A 19663-nucleotide genomic window follows, 5' to 3' on the forward strand; every position below is an offset into this window, starting at 1 on the left:
CTGGGGACTACCACGGATCCCGGACCCCGGATTCTTCACGCCAGGAGCCCCGGAACCCCAGGACCAGCCCCGGAACCAGGACCAAGGCCCCGGAACCGGACTCTTCTGCCCTGGAGCCCCGGAGGACGAATCCAGGATCCAGGGACCGACCTATGGGCTCAAGGTAGGTAAGTATCAGTGTGTTTTGTGTGTATTAAAGTTTTATTTTACAGGGTGTCAGTGTGATTTTGTGCACTATTTTTTACACTGCAGAACTACAAGTGCCAGCGGGCACTTTAATGCCCCGCATGCTGGGACTTGTGGTTCCCCAAGTCCCAGCATGCGGGGTAGGCTTGCTGGGACTGATAGTTCGCCAGTGTAAAACAATAGTTTACATTCTTTTTTTTACACAAAGCATCAGCTCCATGCCCACAGCCCAGGGGCATGGAGGACAGCCCCGGACTATCAGCATGGGCTGGTAAGTCCTGGAGGGGGGGGACCCCTTCATTGGGGGGGTCCCCACTTCCCCAGGACCCCTGCCCATGCTGACCAGCCAGGGGGTTAATGCTTTGGCCGGGGGGACTTGTATAAAAAGTCTCCCCCCGGCTGTGGCATTACCCTGCTGGCTGGTTGTGTCCGGTGCTGGTTCTTAAAATACGGGGGACCCCTAGTCATTTTGTCCCCCGTATTTTGGGAACCAGCGCCGGACCTTGAGCCTGGTGCTGGTTTTATAAAATCCAGGGAACCCCAACTTGATTGTTCCTTTGATTTTATTATACCAGCACCGGCTTTTTGAGCCCGGGGCTGGTTATGCTTAGGGGGGGGACCGTTTTTTTTCTTTTTTTTTGTTTTAACTATTTTTTTACAACAGAACCATGCACAGATCTCAATGATCTGTGCATGTTTCTGATAAAAGCGCCAGGCAGAACCTGGTCTATTTTTTTTGCGATTTTTAGTAAGCTTTACTAAAAATCGCAACCCATTAAATATGCGGCTTCTATCCTTTTTAATGGGAAAACATCTGGATGCGATTTTTAGTCTAACTAAAAATCGCACCTTTAAAAAATGCGATTTTTCCCGCAAATCGCACCCTATAAAATATGCGATTTTCGGGAAATGGGCGAAAACGGCATATTTTGCGGGAAAAATCGCAAAAAAAAAAAAAACGCACCCTATTACATTTCGCCCCTGATGTTCACTCACACGGGAGCGCGCATCGGCAGCGCATCAGGCTCGCAAGCCCTAAGAAAGCATGCGATCTGCATGCGATATGGCTTCCGATGTTCACTATATCGGCAACATCGGAAGCCATGTCACTATCTGTGTGATATTGTTTATATATCATGGTTGCTAGGTGCCTTTTTTGAGCGCTATGTGATGATTTCTCCAAATTTCCAGTGAGGCAGGAGGTTCCGGGAACGGACATGCAGCGTGAACTGGAGGTGTTTTGTGTATTTAAATATGACAATGTGTTACTAGCATTGACACGTTGAACTAGTGATACAGAGTGGAGTATCTTCTTTCCTAGTCCTGTTGTGCCGCATATGTGTTGAGTATATGACCGTACCTTTCGGTATTTGCAGGCACCGAGTGAAGTTGTGAAGTAATGCAGATGTATAGACGTTCTGGCATTTACAGAACATATTATATATGGGGTTAGGTGCAATGGGTCAGGGGTGGAACTACAGTAGGGCCGGTGGTAATGGGCACCAGCGAAACATTTGCCTAGGGCATCAAATTGGCTAGGGCCGGTTCTGGTGGCACGGCAGGATGACATTTAAATAGCAGCATGGCAGAGCGGGTGGGCAGCGGCAAGTAACAAGCGCCGCGGCCGCCGACATGATTCATCATATGTCGGTGGCAGCGCCTCTCGTCACCCGCCACTGCCCATCCGCTCTGCCATGCACAGTACATCACTGGCTATCTCCGACGGGGTCCCCCTGCACGTCCGGCTTTGCCGCTGGGTGAGCTGAGCTGAATTGCTCTGGCTCACTGCCGCCGGCGGGGAAAGCAGCTGAGCTGAGCAGCGCAAACATCCCTGATCTTCAGTCAGTGTGAGAGAGACTGACTGAGACTGCAAATAAAGTTAATTCACCCTCCCTCCAGATCCTCCATACAGTTAGCAGTATGTAATATATATATATATGACTTATACCTTAATAATGATTATATTAAAATAGAGGGAGCGGGGGGGCGGCCAAAAATGTTGTGCCTAGGGGTGGCCTGACTCCTAAATTCGCCCCTGATCAGAGGTGGTAGACACAAATACAGTAGTACTATTTAAACATGCTTGGGATAAGCATATTGATATCCTTACAAAAAAATAAGGATCAAATATGGTTTGAGGTAACATGTTTAAAAAAGGGGCAGACTAGATGGGCCAAGTGGTTCTTATCTGCCATCAAATTCTATGATTCTATGTTTAATATCCCATTAACACACCCCCAGACCACCCCCCTATGCTGGAACCCTATTATGTTGACCTGGCTGCTAGAAAGTCCACTTTATCTCTTTCTACAAGGCTACATAGACCCCGAGTGCCGGATGAACTCCTGACAGTCGGGATTCCGAGGGTCAGTATACTGACATCGAAATCTCGACTGTAAAGAACCTAACAGTGGGGATCCCGACTTACAGGGGCTATTCTCCATCGCGGGGGTGCACAACCCCCATAAAAGGAGAATAGTGGTGGTGAGCCCAGTGAGCCACTGAGCCCACAAGGGCCTTTGATGTGCTCGCCCCCCTGTTGGAGTACTGGCAGTCAGGATTCTGAAGTCGGTATACTGACCGTTGAAATCCCAACTGTCCCCCCATGTAACTGTCACTGTCCTCTGTACCGTAAATACTGTGCATTAAACATAGTTGTTGGTTTTTACAGATATCTACGGTTTCTAAGAAAGTTCCAGCCCCACCGTCACCTCTGGATCTTATAAGACCTCTCAATGTGAGCAGCATATACACCAACGGATCACAGCTTAATTCCTCTGTGGCAGATGTCCCTATGGACACAGGGCCTGTCATGGTGACACAGAAGAAACTCGAGTATAAGGGGGGAATGAACGTTCTAGGTAAGTAGAGTAAGACTTACACCTCATGGGGCCCTAGGCAAGATACCGGTTTGGGACCCTTCTCCCTCAAACAATCCATAGCATTATATTTTTGCTACTGATTACAGGTGGCAGCGATAGAGTTCCTTGGCGTGTGCACAGTCGGCGAATCTGAAGTAGGCTCTAGGTCTTTTGGAAGAAGGCTTATTACCTGTGGCACATTCATACTAACCTGACTATTCACATTTGGTGTGGCCAAATTTTTTTTATCATATCAAGGAACATCAAAGGGACTTTAGTAGCGTGGGTAGGTCCATGTGATGTCATGAAGTCACGCGGTAGTCACGCAATGCTCCTCTAAGAAATCTTTATAAGGCCCCTTGCTACTGTAATCTCCTTCTATGTGTCATCCCTGACAAATGCCTCTCTCCACTCCAATCTATCTTCTGTGCTGCAGCCCGGTACTTCTTCACCAAACACATTATATCCACCTTCCCTTTTTTTATATGCCCTTCATTGGCTCCCCTTCCCTTTCAGAATCCAATGCAAGCTTCTCACAATCACTTACAAAGCCCTCATCCACTCCTCTCCCATTTACAACACTGACTTTATCTTACTATTTTACACCCAACTATTCTCATCACTCCAGTAATGCACGCTGCCTGGTTACTTCCTCCTACTCCCGTCTCCAAGACTCGTTACAAGCTGCTCCCTTTCTCTGGAACTCTCCACCTCTCCCTATCAGACTCTCCACCTGTCTACAAAACTTCAAATGGGCTTTCAACACACACTTCTTCACCAAACCCAGCCACCTCTCATCCTAACCCTCTCTTCCACACTCACTCACAGTCTACCCCATCTGTGTCACCCCTGACTATCTGCCCTCCCCTTTAGTATGTAAGCTCTCGCTACCAGGTCCCTCTCCCCTCATGTGCTCTTCCAATACAAAGTTATTGTACATTCATGGAGTTGCCGAAATGAGACCGTTGATGTGGTCAGTGTTGACTTTGACTACATCCCCGTTTGCAGAAATTACTCTGCTGAATCGGACTCTGTTTGCTCTAGCCTATACTGTGGGTGGAGGAGCACAGGGTACTGAATGGATTTGCCACTGTCATTTGCCACTGTGTGCTCCTGTACTTTATTTGCAGAATATTGCACCCCTATCCAACACTCTGGAGTCTGGCGTCATTTCCCCAGTGATTTGCACATGTGCAATAGAGATGTCACCTGGGAACAAGGCACAGCCACCAAGTTTCTGGAGATCTGCTTATATGCAGTAGACGGAGCCTGCACCCAGGCTGCCAATTCTGTTACCCACCCAGTTGCCCAACCCTTGCCCCTATTAATTGTTCTACCTGGCTTGCGGTGTGATATTAATATCTGGTACTCATGCAAATTTCTCAACCTGTACAACCCTTTTTACACCATGATACTCCCTCTTACAAGTAGCCCTCTTCTCCTAGCATAGAAACAAAATATCACACTCATCTGCTTAAATACTATGTGCTGCCTACGTAAGACAAGGGATTTGATTTGGAGTTCAGCGCATGGGAGGGGCTGCATGCAGATTCCCAATTATCTTGAATCTGCAACTGTGCATGGTCCGTTCTGCACATGCACAGAACACGCCTTGTGTTATCGTCCGTAGTTCCCCTCTGCCGCCTGATAGACAGCACTGCATTGAAGGGGTATGGAGGGGGTCGAAGGGAGAGCTGCATTCCTAGAACAGCAGTTTACCTGCGTCATTAACCTTCCATCTATTGCTGAATCATGCCGAAGGTAATGTGAGGCCATTGAGAGAGATAAATGATCCTGTTATTTTTCAAACACTGGTGCAGATGTATTAACCCCTTCCTGACAGAGCCAGTTTTTGCGTTCCTGACAGAGCCCTTTTTTTCAAATCTGACATGTCTCACTTAAGTGGGGATAACTTTTTTTTGCTTTTACTTATCCCAGTGATTTTGAGATTGTTTTTTCGTGACACATTGTACTTCAAATTAGTGGTAAATTTGGGTTGATACAGTCTGTGTTTTTTTGTGAAAAATACCAAAATGTCGTAAAAAAATGGAAAATTTAGCAATTTGCAAAATGTTAAATTTTCTGCTTGTGAGACAAATAATCATACCACTCAAAATAGTTAATAACTAACATAGACCATATGTCTACTTTATGTTGACATCATTATTTCAACTTCCTTTTAATTTTTTGGGACACTAGGAGGCTTACAATATGAATAGCAAATTCTAAAATTTTCAAGAAAATTTCAAACACTGATTTTTTTAGGGACCAGTTCAGTTCTGATGTGACTTTGAGGGACTTGTATGTGAGACACCCCCATAAATGATGCCATTTCAAAAACTGCACCCCTCACAGTATTCAAAACAGCATTTTGGAAGTTTGTTAACCCTTTAGGTGTTTCACAGGAATTAAAACAAAGTGTAGGTGAAATTTAAAAATTTTTTTTTTTTTGCAGATTTGCAATTTTAATACATTTTTCTAAGGAACACAGTACATTTTACTAGAGAAATGTGACTGAAAATTGATTCCCCCAATTCTTTTGTTTTCATAAATATCCTATATGTGGCCCTAGTGTGCACGGTGACCAAACCACAGGCTTCATAATAGAAGGAGCACCTACTTGATTTTGGAGCCTCCTTTTTATGAGATTATTTTTTAGGCACCATGTAGGTTTCTAGGCACCATAAGATGCTAAAAGTTAGGAACCCCCCCACAAGTGACCCCATTTTGCAAACTACACCCCTCAGGGAATTCATCTAGGGGTATAGTGTACATTTCAAACCCCCAGGGGTTTCACCAATTGTGGTACAACTGGGCAGTGAAAATGAAAAATTATTTTTTTTACACAAAAATGCAGTTCTGGCTCAAAATTTGTCATTTTCAGAAGGTATGAAGGAGACAAAGCACCCCAAAATCTGTGCCCCAATTTCTCCCGAGTACGGCAATGCCTCACATGTGACCAAAAAATACCATTTGGGTGCATGGCAGGACTCAGAAGGGAAGGAGTGATTTTTGGATTTTGCAGCTCAGATTCTGGTGGAATTTTGGTGGGTGCTATGTCGCATTAGCAAGACCCCCAAAGCACCAATACAGTGGAACCCCCCCACAAGTGACCCCATTTTGCAAACTACACCCCTCAGGGAATTCATCTAGGGGTATAGTGTACATTTCAAACCCCCAGGGGTTTCACCAATTTTGATACAAGTGGGCAGTAAAAATGAAAAATTACATTTTTTTACACAAAAATGCAGTTCTGGCTCAAAATTTTTCATTTTCAGAAGGTATGAAGGAGAAAAAGCACCCCAAAATATGTGCCCCAATTTCTCCCGAGTACGGCAATGCCTCACATGTGACCAAAAAATACCAGTTGGGTGCATGGCAGGACTCAGAACGGAAGGAGTGATTTTTGGATTTTGCGGCTCAGATTCTGGTGGAATTTTGGTGGGTGCTACAGTATGTCGCATTAGCAAGACCCCCCAAGCACCAATACAGTGGAACCCCCCCACAAGTGACCCCATTTTGCAAACTACACCCCTCAGGGAATTCATCTAGGGGTATAGTGTACATTTCAAACCCCCAGGGGTTTCACCAATTTTGATACAAGTGGGCAGTGAAAATGAAAAATTACATTTTTTTACACAAAAATGCAGTTCTGGCTCAAAATTTTTCATTTTCAGAAGGTATGAAGGAGAAAAAGCACCCCAAAATCTGTGCCCCAATTTCTCCCAAGTACGGCAATGCCTCACATGTGACCAAAAAATACCAGTTGGGTGCATGGCAGGACTCAGAAGGGAAGGAGTGATTTTTGGATTTTGCAGCTCAGATTCTGGTGGAATTTTGGTGGGTGCTATGTCGCATTAGCAAGACCCCCCAAGCACCAATACAGTGGAACCTCCCCACAAGTGACCCCATTTTGCAAACTACACCCCTCAGGGAATTCATCTAGGGGTATAGTGTACATTTCAAACCCCCAGGGGTTTCACCAATTTTGATACAAGTGGGCAGTGAAAATGAAAAATTACATTTTTTACACAAAAATGCAGTTCTGGCTCAAAATTTTTCATTTTCAGAAGGTATGAAGGAGAAAAAGCACCCCAAAATCTGTGCCCCAATTTCTCCCGAGTACGGCAATGCCTCACATGTGACCAAAAAATACCAGTTGGGTGCATGGCAGGACTCAGAAGGGAAGGAGTGATTTTTGGATTTTGCAGCTCAGATTCTGGTGGAATTTTGGTGGGTGCTATGTCGCATTAGCAAGACCCCCAAAGCACCAATACAGTGGAACCCCCCCACAAGTGACCCCATTTTGCAAACTACACCCCTCAGGGAATTCATCTAGGGGTATAGTGTACATTTCAAACCCCCAGGGGTTTCACCAATTGTGGTACAACTGGGCAGTGAAAATGAAAAATTAAATTTTTTACACAAAAATGCAGTTCTGGCTCAAAATTTTTCATTTTCAGAAGGTATGAAGGAGAAAAAGCACCCCAAAATCTGTGCCCCAATTTCTCCCGAGTACGGCAATGCCTCACATGTGACCAAAAAATACCAGTTGGGTGCATGGCAGGACTCAGAAGGGAAGGAGTGATTTTTGGATTTTGCAGCACAGATTCTGGTGGAATGAATGGTGGGTGCTATGTTGCACCAATACAGTGGAACCCCCCCACAAGTCACCCCATTTTGCAAAGTACACCCCTCAGGGAATTCATCTAGGGGTATAGTGTACATTTCAAACCCCCAGGGGTTTCACCAATTTTGATACAAGTGGGCAGTGAAAATGAAAAATTACATTTTTTTTACACAAAAATGCAGTTCTGGCTCAAAATTTTTCATTTTCAGAAGGTATGAAGGAGAAAAAGCACCCCAAAATATGTGCCCCAATTTCTCCCGAGTACGGCAATGCCTCACATGTGACCAAAAAATACCAGTTGGGTGCATGGCAGGACTCAGAAGGGAAGGAGTGATTTTGGGATTTTGCAGCTCAGATTCTGGTGGAATGTTGGTGGGTGCTATGTCGCATTAGCAAGACCCCCCAAGCACCAATACAGTGGAACCCCCCCACAAGTGACCCCATTTTGCAAACTACACCCCTCAGGGAATTCATCTAGGGGTATAGTGTACATTTCAAACCCCCAGGGGTTTCACCAATTTTGATACAAGTGGGCAGTGAAAATGAAAAATTACATTTTTTACACAAAAATGCAGTTCTGGCTCAAAATTTTTCATTTTCAGAAGGTATGAAGGAGAAAAAGCACCCCAAAATCTGTGCCCCAATTTCTCCCGAGTACGGCAATGCCTCACATGTGACCAAAAAATACCAGTTGGGTGCATGGCAGGACTCAGAAGGGAAGGAGTGATTTTTGGATTTTGCAGCACAGATTCTGGTGGAATGAATGGTGGGTGCTATGTTGCACCAATACAGTGGAACCCCCCCACAAGTCACCCCATTTTGCAAAGTACACCCCTCAGGGAATTCATCTAGGGGTATAGTGTACATTTCAAACCCCCAGGGGTTTCACCAATTTTGATACAAGTGGGCAGTGAAAATGAAAAATTACATTTTTTTACACAAAAATGCAGTTCTGGCTTAAAATTTTTCAATTTCAGAAGGAATGAAGGAGACAAAGCACCCCAAAATCTGTGCCCCAATTTCTCCCGAGTACGGCAATGCCTCATGTGTGACCAAAAAGTTTCAGGACTCAGAAGGGAAGGAGTGATATTTGGATTTTGCAGCACAAATTCTGGTGGAATGATGGTGGGTGCTATGTCGCATTAGCAAGACCCCCAAAGCACCAATACAGTGGAACCCCCCCACAAGTGACCCCATTTTGCAAACTACACCCCTCAGGGAATTCATCTAGGGGTATAGTGTACATTTCAAACCCCCAGGGGTTTCACCAATTTTGATACAAGTGGGCAGTGAAAATGAAAAATTACATTTTTTTACACAAAAATGCAGTTCTGGCTCAAAATTTTTCATTTTCAGAAGGTATGAAGGAGAAAAAGCACCCCAAAATCTGTGCCCCAATTTCTCCCGAGTACGGCAATGCCTCACATGTGACCAAAAAATACCAGTTGGGTGCATGGCAGGACTCAGAAGGGAAGGAGTGATTTTTGGATTTTGCGGCTCAGATTATGGTGGAATGAATGGTGGGTGGTATGTGGCATTAGCAAGACCCCCGAAGCACGGTGAAATTATGAACCTAATAATCCATAGATGTGTGGTATATTTTAAAACACTCCTTTATACATAGGCCGGGTTTGTCGGGGCAAGTGTCACACTGGAAAATAGTTTGCTTTCTTATTCCCTTTTTATAGCAAACTTTGCACCTTTTTTGTGTCCTGCCCTTTTTTCCAGTGGAGGGGATTTCATCAGGAAAATGCTGCCCTGGTACAATACGGGGGCCAGTACTAGAAGTACTGGGGCCCTCAGCCTGCTGGTTCCCAAATATTAGGCCCTTTATGACTTCCTCTTGAAAGTGCATAAATGTCCCCCTCTGGCCGGTAGAACGGAATAGCACGTAAGCGTTATACAGTGCCATCTGGATGATATACACGGCCAGCTTCTTGTACCAGATTTTTGTTTTCCGCAGGGCACTGTACGGCTTCAGTACCTGATCTGAAAGATCCACTCCGCCCATGTACCTATTGTAATCCAGGATACAATTAGGTTTGGAGGTGTGGGTACTGGTACCTCGTACAGGGACGGAGGTGGTACTGTCTCCGTGAATTGTTGTCAGTATAAGGACATCCCTCTTGTCCTTATATTTGACCAACAACATATTTTCGGTGCATATTCCCCTGCTTTCACCCCTTCTCATTACTTGGGCAATGTGCGTTTTTGGGAGGCCTCTTTGGTTCTTGCGCACAGTACCGCAAGCTGCTGTACCTCTTGAACCAAGGGCCTTAAACAGGGGGATGCTGGTGTAAAAGTTATCCACATAGAGGTGATAACCTTTATCCAGGAAGGGGTGCACTAAATCCCAGACAATTTTTCCACTAACACCTACGAGGGAGGGGGGGCATTCTGGCGGTTCAATTCTTGAATCCTTCCCTTCATATACCCTAAACCTGTGGGTGTACCCTGAGGTGCTTTCACACAACTTATACATTTTTATGCCATACCTTGCCCTCTTACTGGGAAGGTACTGGCGGAATTTAACCCTTCCTTTAAAATGTATAAGGGACTCGTCTATGCAAATGAATTTATCTGGGATGTACATGTCTTCAAATTTGGCACTGAAATGATCAATGACCGGCCTGACTTTGAATAGCCGGTCAAAGGTGGGATCATCTCTGGGTGGGCACTGTGCATTATCGTTGTAATGCAAAAATTTAAGGATCGTCTCAAATCGAGCCTGGGGCATGGCCATACGGTAAAATGGGGTGCTGTACAGAACATCTGTACTCCAATATTGCCTAATTTCTGGCTTTTTTACTATGCCCATATGAAACACCAGACCCCAAAACGTCATCATCTCTACTGCATCTACAGGGGTCCACCTAGCAAATGATGACGTGGGGTTTTGAGCAATAAACTGCTGGGCATATAAATTAGTTTGGTCCACCATTAAATTTATAAAATCATCAGAGAAAAATAATTTGAAAAAGTCAATTTCTCTGAGACCTGTGGAATCAAATTGGATTCCTGGCATGGCCAAAAACTCAGGAACCTGGGGCTCAAAATTGTCTGGTGGTGGGGTCCATACGAGATCAATTATTGGGGGGGGGGTCTCAGCTGCTCTACGGGGGCGTCTTTGAGGGGGTCCCTCATCACCAGAGGAGGAAGAGGAGCTTAAGGCGAATCCTTCAAATTCCCCGCTTGCATCACTGGCTGTGTCAGAGTCAGAAGCAAGCAGGGCATATGCCTCCTCCGCTGAATACATTCTTCTGGATGACTGGGATGACATTTGGGATGACATTTGGGATGCCATTTTTATTTTTGTGTTACTGGTAGTGAAATGTTTCAACACGTGTATAGTGTAGGGGGGGGTACAAACTTTATTTCAACCCGGGGGGTATGTAGTGTGTAGTGTGTATGTAGTGTGCAGAAAAAAAAAATACTTTATACAAAAAAAAAAAAATGGAGGGGTTAAAAAAAAAAAAAAATTGAAGGGGTTAAAAAAAAAATTGAAGGGGTTAAAAAAAAAAAATTGAAGGGGTTAAAAAAAAAAAAAAAAAGGTCCTGCGCCAAAAATTGAGCACAGATGTTGGTCAGTAACGTCCGTCACTGAACAGCGCTGAAAGGCAACAGGAATTTGATCAAAAAAAAAAAAAAAAGTAGATCAACCCTGTGCCGAAAAAGATGATCAGTGATGTACGTCACTGATCCGCGCACAGCGGCCACAGGACACCCACAAAATCACAGTGTGTGTAAAAAAAAAAAATTAAAAAAAGACCCCACAGCACACACACACAAAAAAAAAGGTGATCAGTGATGCGACACTGATTACCAGTGAGGGGCAGCAGGTGCAACTGACAGTGCAACTGGCAGGTATATATATTACAAAAAAAAAAAAACCTCTGCACCCCTAAAAAGTTGCTGATCACCTCAGATATAGTGATCAGCACAAAAGGCGGGGGCAGCAGACACAAAATTTAGCACTCTCTAGCACTCTCTGTCACTATCTCTCTCTATCTCTCTATCTCTCACTATCTAACACTCTATGACACTGCAGCAGCAGCAGTGACAGGTATATATATATATAAAAATACCCTGCGCCCCCAAAAAGTTGCTGATCAGTTAATTTATACTGATCAGCACAAAAGGGGGGGCAGCAGTCAGTTATATAAAAAATATATAGCACAATCTGTCACTATCTCTATCTCTCTCTCTCTATCTCTCTCTCTCTATCTATAACTATAACACTGCAGCAGCACAAAATATAGCACTCTCTGTCACTAGGCCTCTCTATCTCTCTCTCTCTATCTCTCTCTATCTCTCTCTATATCTCTCTATCTCTCTCTATCTCTCTCTATCTCTCTCTATCTCTCTCTCTATAACTATATCACACTGCAGCAGCACAAAATACAGCACTTTCTGACACTATCTCTCTCTATCTCTCTCTATCTAACTAACGCTATTACACTGCAGCAGCACAAGTTCACAGGAAGTCACAAGTAACAGGATCCAGGAAGCATCCACACACTACAAGCACAGATGAAGCAGCCAAGATATTTGCAAGGATCAGGTAAGTATTTTGCCAGGTTCTGGTCAGTATATCGCGGCAGATTGGCACGGTGACCGCACTGCACGCAATTCCAGACCGGAATGGCGTCTGCAGTGCAGTCACCGTTAGTTTAAACCCCCCTTCATGGCTGTGATTGGTCCGTCGGTCCGACGGACCAATCACGGCCTTTGGGGGCGGGCGGGGTGAGGTGGGGTGACACCAGTGTCACCCTTACACCCCGCGGTGATTGGTGCTGTACTTTACAGCACCAATCACCTCCGATCGCGTGTCACCGGCGAACGTTATTCGCCGGTGACACAGAAAACGCTGTAATTGGCTGTTCACACTGAACAGCCAATCACAGCGATCGCCGACGGGGGGGCGGCATCGCAGCCCCCCCTGGGCATGCACGGACATGTCTGCTGTCAGGGACAGCAGACATGTTGAAACTGTCACCGCGTCTATAGACGCGGTGACAGTTAAATGCCATGACGTACATTTACGCCATGTGTCGGGAAGTACTTCCCGACCATGACGTAAATGTACGTCAATTGTCGGGAAGGGGTTAAGCCTTATATAGTGATTAAGTGAAAGGTGATAATGCACCAGCCAATCAGCTGTGTTTGAAAAATGTAGTATTTGATTGGCTGGTGCATTATCACCTTCTTTATCACCTCTTTATTACTTTACCAGTCTGTAACATGGCAGTTAGGAGCTGATGGGCTTGTACTTTATCTCTCACCACGTTATCTCTCTAAAAGCCTTAGTATATCATAGTATCTTATACCAGTAATGACAATAGCCCAGAAAGTTATGCCACTGGTGGCATACACAGACTTGCACAGTATATACTGTATCAGAAGAACAATGTATAATTAGGGTTCCCCTCACAGGCTACAATCATCCTGCATGGTTGGGTTGGACAGGAATGCTGAGCTCAGATATTATTGTGTAACCGCTGGTTCTCATTCTATACTTAGGTCTCATTGGTTTCTTCATCGCATTTGGAATTTCCATGGGGAAGATGGGAGACCAGGCTAAGCTAATGGCTGATTTCTTTAATATCCTGAACGAGATCATTATGCGGCTGGTCAGCATGATTATGTGGTAAGAGATGGGTTCGTCTGTGTTTGTTTGGCTTGTGGTTTATTAGGCAAGGAAGATGTGCACAGCTAGAATTATGTACGGAGGGGAATGGCTTCTATGGTATCTTGACCTTTAACTATTGTGTGTGGCTTAGCAGGCATTCAGTGACCTGTGAACTAAATACTGTAGCTTCATATACACGATCATGCCCATCATGACATTTATACTACTCAGCACTCTAACATTATACGATAAGCATGGCTTAAAATGGTCTAGGAGAGATGGGGGAACTCATTTCCTTTTGCCGCCTAAATACCCCCCCATCCCCTCCCCCCACTAGGCAGCCCCCCACCCTTCCCCGCTGCAAACTATATTACGTTTCTGTTAGAGTTACTGGACAGGGCCAAGGTGGAGGTAGAACTAGTGCCACCTCACAATTACAGGTGGTGGAACTCAGTTCCACCCCGTCCCCCCACACTTTAACCTCTGACAGCATGTGACCTTATCTGAAGTTGTCCTGTGTGGTATTCAGCAGGTCCACAGACTAGCAGGACAGTCCTATGTGCTGACACTGGTGGCTATCAGAAATTGTGGGAACCAGGACTGGCAGAATAGGCTCTTCAGCTTCCTTCACAGTACACACGCAACAATGTGATTACAGCTACCACCACCTGGGCTGGTCACAGATCAGGGCCACAGTGGGAGGGCAGCTACCACAATCCAGGTGGTGGTAACTTGGTGGAGCAGAATCATGACTGATTTGTTACAATGGAAACTACACCAAGATTAACCCTCCTGGCAGTTGAAATAGGTGGTCCGAATCCTGATACACCCCTGTCCCTGCATTTATAAGAGGCCCTGTTATTGGCCTGCCCTCTCTAATGATTCACCAATTTCCTCTGTGCTGACTGTCCACACCCCTTCTGATGGCAGGCCACATCCCTTTTGATGGCAGGCAACACCCCTTCTGTTGGCTGGCCACACACCTTAAGCTTCTTTGGCCCGAACTGCTGCATTCCCTGGTGGACCCTTTAAACCCCAGTCCAACAATGTCTACATGTAAGCCAATGTTCTAACACGCCTCTCAGACATAGCAGTACATGGACTGGCACCAGGCGGTGAACGCTTCCACTGTTTCTGGTAATTAGACCTCTGACATCTATGTTTTCTCTAGTGCATTGATATACATCCAGTTACATGAATGCACATTCATCTGGGTATACCCTATTGCAGCATCACAGGGCCCACATAAGCACCATAAACAATGTGTACGGAAAATCATGGTTTAGCCCTGTAATTGGGACACCTATAAAATACTGAGTGCTCCCCTGCTCCAGCCCCTTACCAACCCCCCTTCCCTAATCTCACAGTGCACATATTCGCCCATGCGCAGACCCCCACCATCGAAAAATGGGTCCAAATTCGAACACTACCGAACGGGTCTGAAATGTCCCCTTTATTTATTAGACTCTAATATGGGGACTATGACTTAGTGAGGGGGTAATAAATAACCTGTTTTACTATTATAGCTTCTATATTGTACTTTATATTATACCGTATAATTATATTGTACTGTTCCATTTAGGTACTCCCCATTCGGGATTGCCTCTCTTATATGTGGGAAGATTGCTGCCATCAAGGACCTAGAGACTGTGGCACGGCAGCTGGGAATGTACATGGTCACCGTGATTGTGGGCCTGGTGATCCACGGGGGCATGATCCTGCCTCTCATATTCTTCTCTATCACCAGGAAAAACCCTTTCGCTTTCTATGGTGGCATATTCCAGGCCTGGATCACTGCACTCGGAACCGCATCTAGGTAATTAACTGCGTATGGAGAGATAAATCAGTCAGCAAAACTAGAGATACAGTATATTTCTTACAGTTCTGTAAAGCAACATAAACGTGCTCTTTATTAATATTCCAGTGATTATTTGTCTATGCAGCTATATACACACATATAAGGAAGGTGACCTTGCTTTACCAATACTTTGTAATTTGTTCATTAATAAATCTCAAAGCTGTGCAACATTAATTACTTGCATGTGCAGGACCATTGCTTACATTAATTGTCGAAGAGGTAACTTTTACCTCTTACAGTACCAGGTTTTGTTGAAACACATCCTGGAATGAGGGGGGGTGGGGGGGGGGGGGCTGCCACTGCCATGTATAAGATATCCTAACTCATTGCATCTGTATATACATCTGTATATACAGATATACAGATAATTCTTTTTAGAAGCAAATAGCCCATTTCCCAGCAGGTCTTTCAAATTCTTCAGAGAACAGTAAGTTCCAGGACCCCTATCTCTAACCACTTTCAGGCCTATCACTTGGCCAGCTTGTCCAGCATTAGGAGTCCTGTCTCTTGATTTTTTAAGGCATTTTAAACCCAACTGACAGTTGTCTACAATCAGGCTTGCTTTAGACTTGGCAACACCCAGGATTATTTTTCTTAAAAAATAAGTTCAATAACTCTAGGTTTGGGGGTGGGCTACAGTATTTAAAGAAGAAAAAAAAATCTAAATAAAACTTATGTTACGGAGAGTGCATTTTGGGGCAGCACAGGTTCAAGAACCTGGTTCCTGATGATGTCATATTTCATGAGAGGTTCGGGTTCCTGCTGAAAATTAGCACTGGCCACAACTATCACCTGACCTGCATTCAATTCAACCACATCCTTCTGTTCTATCCCTGCCAGGTATGTTCCTGCTGATGCTGTCACACTATTTTATGCAGCACTTTAATGAGATTATTTCAACCATTCAGTTCCTGTCCCAGTAGAGCTTACAATCTACAGCACAGGTCTTCAACCTGTGGCCCTCCAGATGTTGTGGAACTACATTTCCCAGCATCCCCCTGACAGTTTTGGCATGCTCTTATAGGAAAAAATGTGGCAATGCGTGTTGGAACATGTAGTTTCACAACATCGGAAGGGCCATAGGTTGAAGACCCATGTTCTACAGTATAGTTCCTATCACATACACGCTAGGGTTCATATTTGTCCTAAATTAACCTGTGATAAAGGTTTTTGGGTGTGGGAGGAAACCAAGACAGAGGAAGTTTTGCGTGAACCGGGCTATGGTGATCAGCAGTGTATGTCCGATGGACACACATGCTGATCAGAGTGCAAAAAAATAAATTTAAAAAATCATGCGTGACCACGGGTGAGCAGGAGTGAGGAGTGAGCTCTCTCCCTCCCTCGGCGTTACATCCGACAAAGGGGACTGCGTGCCTGTGCTGCCCGCCCGCCGATGTGAATATTCGGCTGGATGTAAAGAGGTGATGCGGCAGGAAGGCGCCAAACAGAGGAGTTGGAGACGCGCGCGGCAGGATTGTGGCGAGGCGTCCGCTGGATGAAAGACGGCATCAAGGCACTGCTGTATGACGCAGTGGTGTCGTGAACAGGAGGCGCCCGGCAGAGACATTGGAAAACACGCGGCAGGACGGTGGCGTGGGGTCCGGCGAGTGATTACACCAAGACACTGCTGTGAGACGCAAAGGGACCAGCACGTGTGTACAGTGCATGGTCAGGGCTGGAGCAGTCTGCACCAGCGAATATCCAGCAGCTGCTGGGAACGCGTCTGTGGAGCTAGCAGCCGAGGGGAGCCTTATACAAAACAGAAAATCAGTGCCTGCTGAGGGAAAGTCCAGCATTAGGGGAGGAAGGTGGACGGTCTTGCAGGCATAAAAGTCCGGGTGAGTCTGTATCAACCCGCTACACGTCTCACTGAAATCGTTGTATATATAAAGCAGGTGTATACTGATAAGAGACATAACTTAAATATTGTTGGCCCTCGGCTGTTAAAACAAAGGTTCCTGTTGAGAGGTTATTGAAATAACATAAGAGTGCCTTTTGTATTCCTGATATTCTCCGGGGGGTGCTGCTCTGATACCTTTGCAATGGGCAAAACTGGCAATACAACTGCTGCAGCACGCTTGGAGAAGTATGCCAGATCACAAGCAAGCAACTCATCTCAAACCTCTATTACAACCCCCCAAACTACCCCTGCTAAGGGCCCCAATCCGGCAGTTGCACTTGTAACTGCGCCAGAAATAACTCTGCAGCAGATACTTGATGCCATAACCTGCAGTGAGAATAGATTGCTTGAAAAAATCAATGATGTACAAGCAGACATTGGGCAAATCAAGCAAGATATAAAAACAGTGAAGGAAAGAACGAGGGAGGTGGAAACCCGTGTCTCCAATGTTGAGGACATTAACAGTAAACTGACAAACTCAGTAGAAGCAATGGCCTTACAAATCCGGGACATTAATATTAAATTATCAGATATGGAGGGAAGGCTGCATCGTAACAACATTAGGCTGGTGGGATTGCCAGAGAGAGAGGAGGGGAAAGACCCACATAAATTCGTGGAACAATTGCTTTTAGACAACTATGGTACCTCCTCCTTCTCGTCCCAGCTTGCTGTCGAAAGGGCGCATAGAGTGCCAGCCAAACCCCCGCCACCAGGGGCTCCTCCATGTACCCTCATCTGCAAACTTCTTAATTATCAAGATAGGGACGCAGTCCTGCGACTTTCACGGGAAAAAGGCCCATTAGACTGCAAGGGTATAAAAGTGGCGGCATTCCCAAACTTCTCTATCGACGTGCAGAAGAGCAGAGCCAAGTATGGGGAAGTGAAAAGGCGATTAAGATCATTGGACATTAAGTATTCTATGCAGTTTCCAGCAAAACTGAGAATTATTGTTGACAATGAAACCAAATTCTTTTTTTCCCCAAAGGAGGCTGGAGAATGGCTGGATAGAAAATTTCCAGCAAAGAGACAGTTAGCAGTCTAGTATATAAACAAGCCTATGTCTAGTATTAGTGACTGTTACTGGGGCTGTTGGGCCTTAAACGTCTTGATCTAAATTATCAGAAGAGTTTTGCTAGATTGTATAAGTAAACAGATATTGTTTCAGGCACGGTTAAAACAGTTGCTAAAAATGTTGATTAAAAAAAAAAAAAAGCCAAGCCGAGGGAGGGGGGGCTACACTGCCTGATGGTTTTAGTGGTCATAGGGATAGTAGCCCTGTTGTAAGTGGAACAACACAGGTGGTTTTAAGTGTGTAGGTCGGAAGGGGGGGGGGATATTATAGGTATGCCAAGGGGTGTAGGTATACAGGGTTGGGGGAGGGGGGTATATGTGTATTATGTATGTGTTATTTGTTGTTGTTTTGCGATGTTGTCTAGGTTGGATAAGGACACAGAGACACCAAAATTGCACAGCCTGGTTGCGGGCCGTGGGGGAAGTGTGGGAGGCACGAGATTCGTATGCCCGATACAACAACTAATCGATTTTAAGGTTGTTATCATGGAACACTAGAGGAATGAATGATCAGATAAAATGATCATTGGTTCTTCGCCATATTCAGAAATACCATCCAGATATAGTATGTCTGACTGAGACGCACTTGATAGGTGGGAAGTTATCGGCCCTAAAAAAAGCGTGGGTGGGTAGTGCCTTCCACGCCCCCTTCACCTCCACGGCTCGTGGGGTATCGATACTCATTAAGAAAACCGTGGCTTTCAGCTATACTAGGATGAAGGTTGATCCGGGAGGGAGATTTATTTGTTTAGATTGTGTTATTAACAATTTGCATGTGTTATTGATAGCTGTCTATATTCCGCCGCCCTTTTCGTTTGAAGCCCTGGTGAAGATAGCGGACTTTGTAGCTCATACCCCCGAAACTCCAGTAATCTGTATAGGTGACTTCTATAATGTCTTGGAACCAAAAATTGATAGATGGAATAGAAACGCTTTAGGTAAAGGTGGTGGTGGTAACTCTAGAGGTTTCTGCAATTTCTTAAGAGATATGGATTGGGTTGACCCGTGAAGAGAAAGAAACCCCAATAAAGTGCAATACTCCTGCTTCTCAGCATCACATGTTGCGTTTTCCAGAATAGACCTTGCCCTGACCTCTAGACTTCTACTACCACTAATCCGGGAGGTTGAGTATGGTACTAGAGGTATATCAGACCACTCACCGTTGGTGATGGAGCTGAATGAAAATACTGAAAGAGGATGTAGTTTCTGGAGATGCAACATGAGGTGGCTTAATAATTTGGAGGTAAATACAGGTCTTGTTGATCTATGGGAGGGTTATTGGGCGACAAATAAAGGGACGGCATCAGATAATAATGTATGGGATGCGTTTAAAGCATATATGAGGGGTACAATAATTAAGAAGATCAGTTTGGTCAAAAGAGCACGCCGTCAAAAAACAATGGAGCTAGAGAATAGTTGTAATGTGAAAGAGGTTCTATTTCTGGCAGATGGTACAGAAGAGTCAAAAAAGAACTGGGATCTGGCTAGAGAAAAATGGGTGGATTATGTCAAAGAAGCTAATATTAAC

General features: G+C 45.0%; 1 protein-coding gene across 1 annotated transcript in view; it reads left to right on the top strand.

The window, feature by feature from the left end:
• LOC146041518 (excitatory amino acid transporter 2-like) overlaps nt 1-19663 on the top strand; it is a 64384-nt gene that overhangs the window by 31562 nt on the left and 13159 nt on the right. Inside the window, exons 4-6 of the mRNA XM_083161481.1 lie at nt 2858-3047; nt 13198-13324; nt 14889-15122. Coding sequence (XP_083017607.1) covers nt 2858-3047; nt 13198-13324; nt 14889-15122 — 551 coding nt within the window. The remainder of the gene's footprint in view (nt 1-2857; nt 3048-13197; nt 13325-14888; nt 15123-19663) is intronic.

Source organism: Crinia signifera, chromosome 19, assembly GCF_055691185.1.
Source record: "Crinia signifera chromosome 19, ASM5569118v1, whole genome shotgun sequence".
Taxonomy (NCBI): Eukaryota; Metazoa; Chordata; class Amphibia; order Anura; family Myobatrachidae; genus Crinia; species Crinia signifera.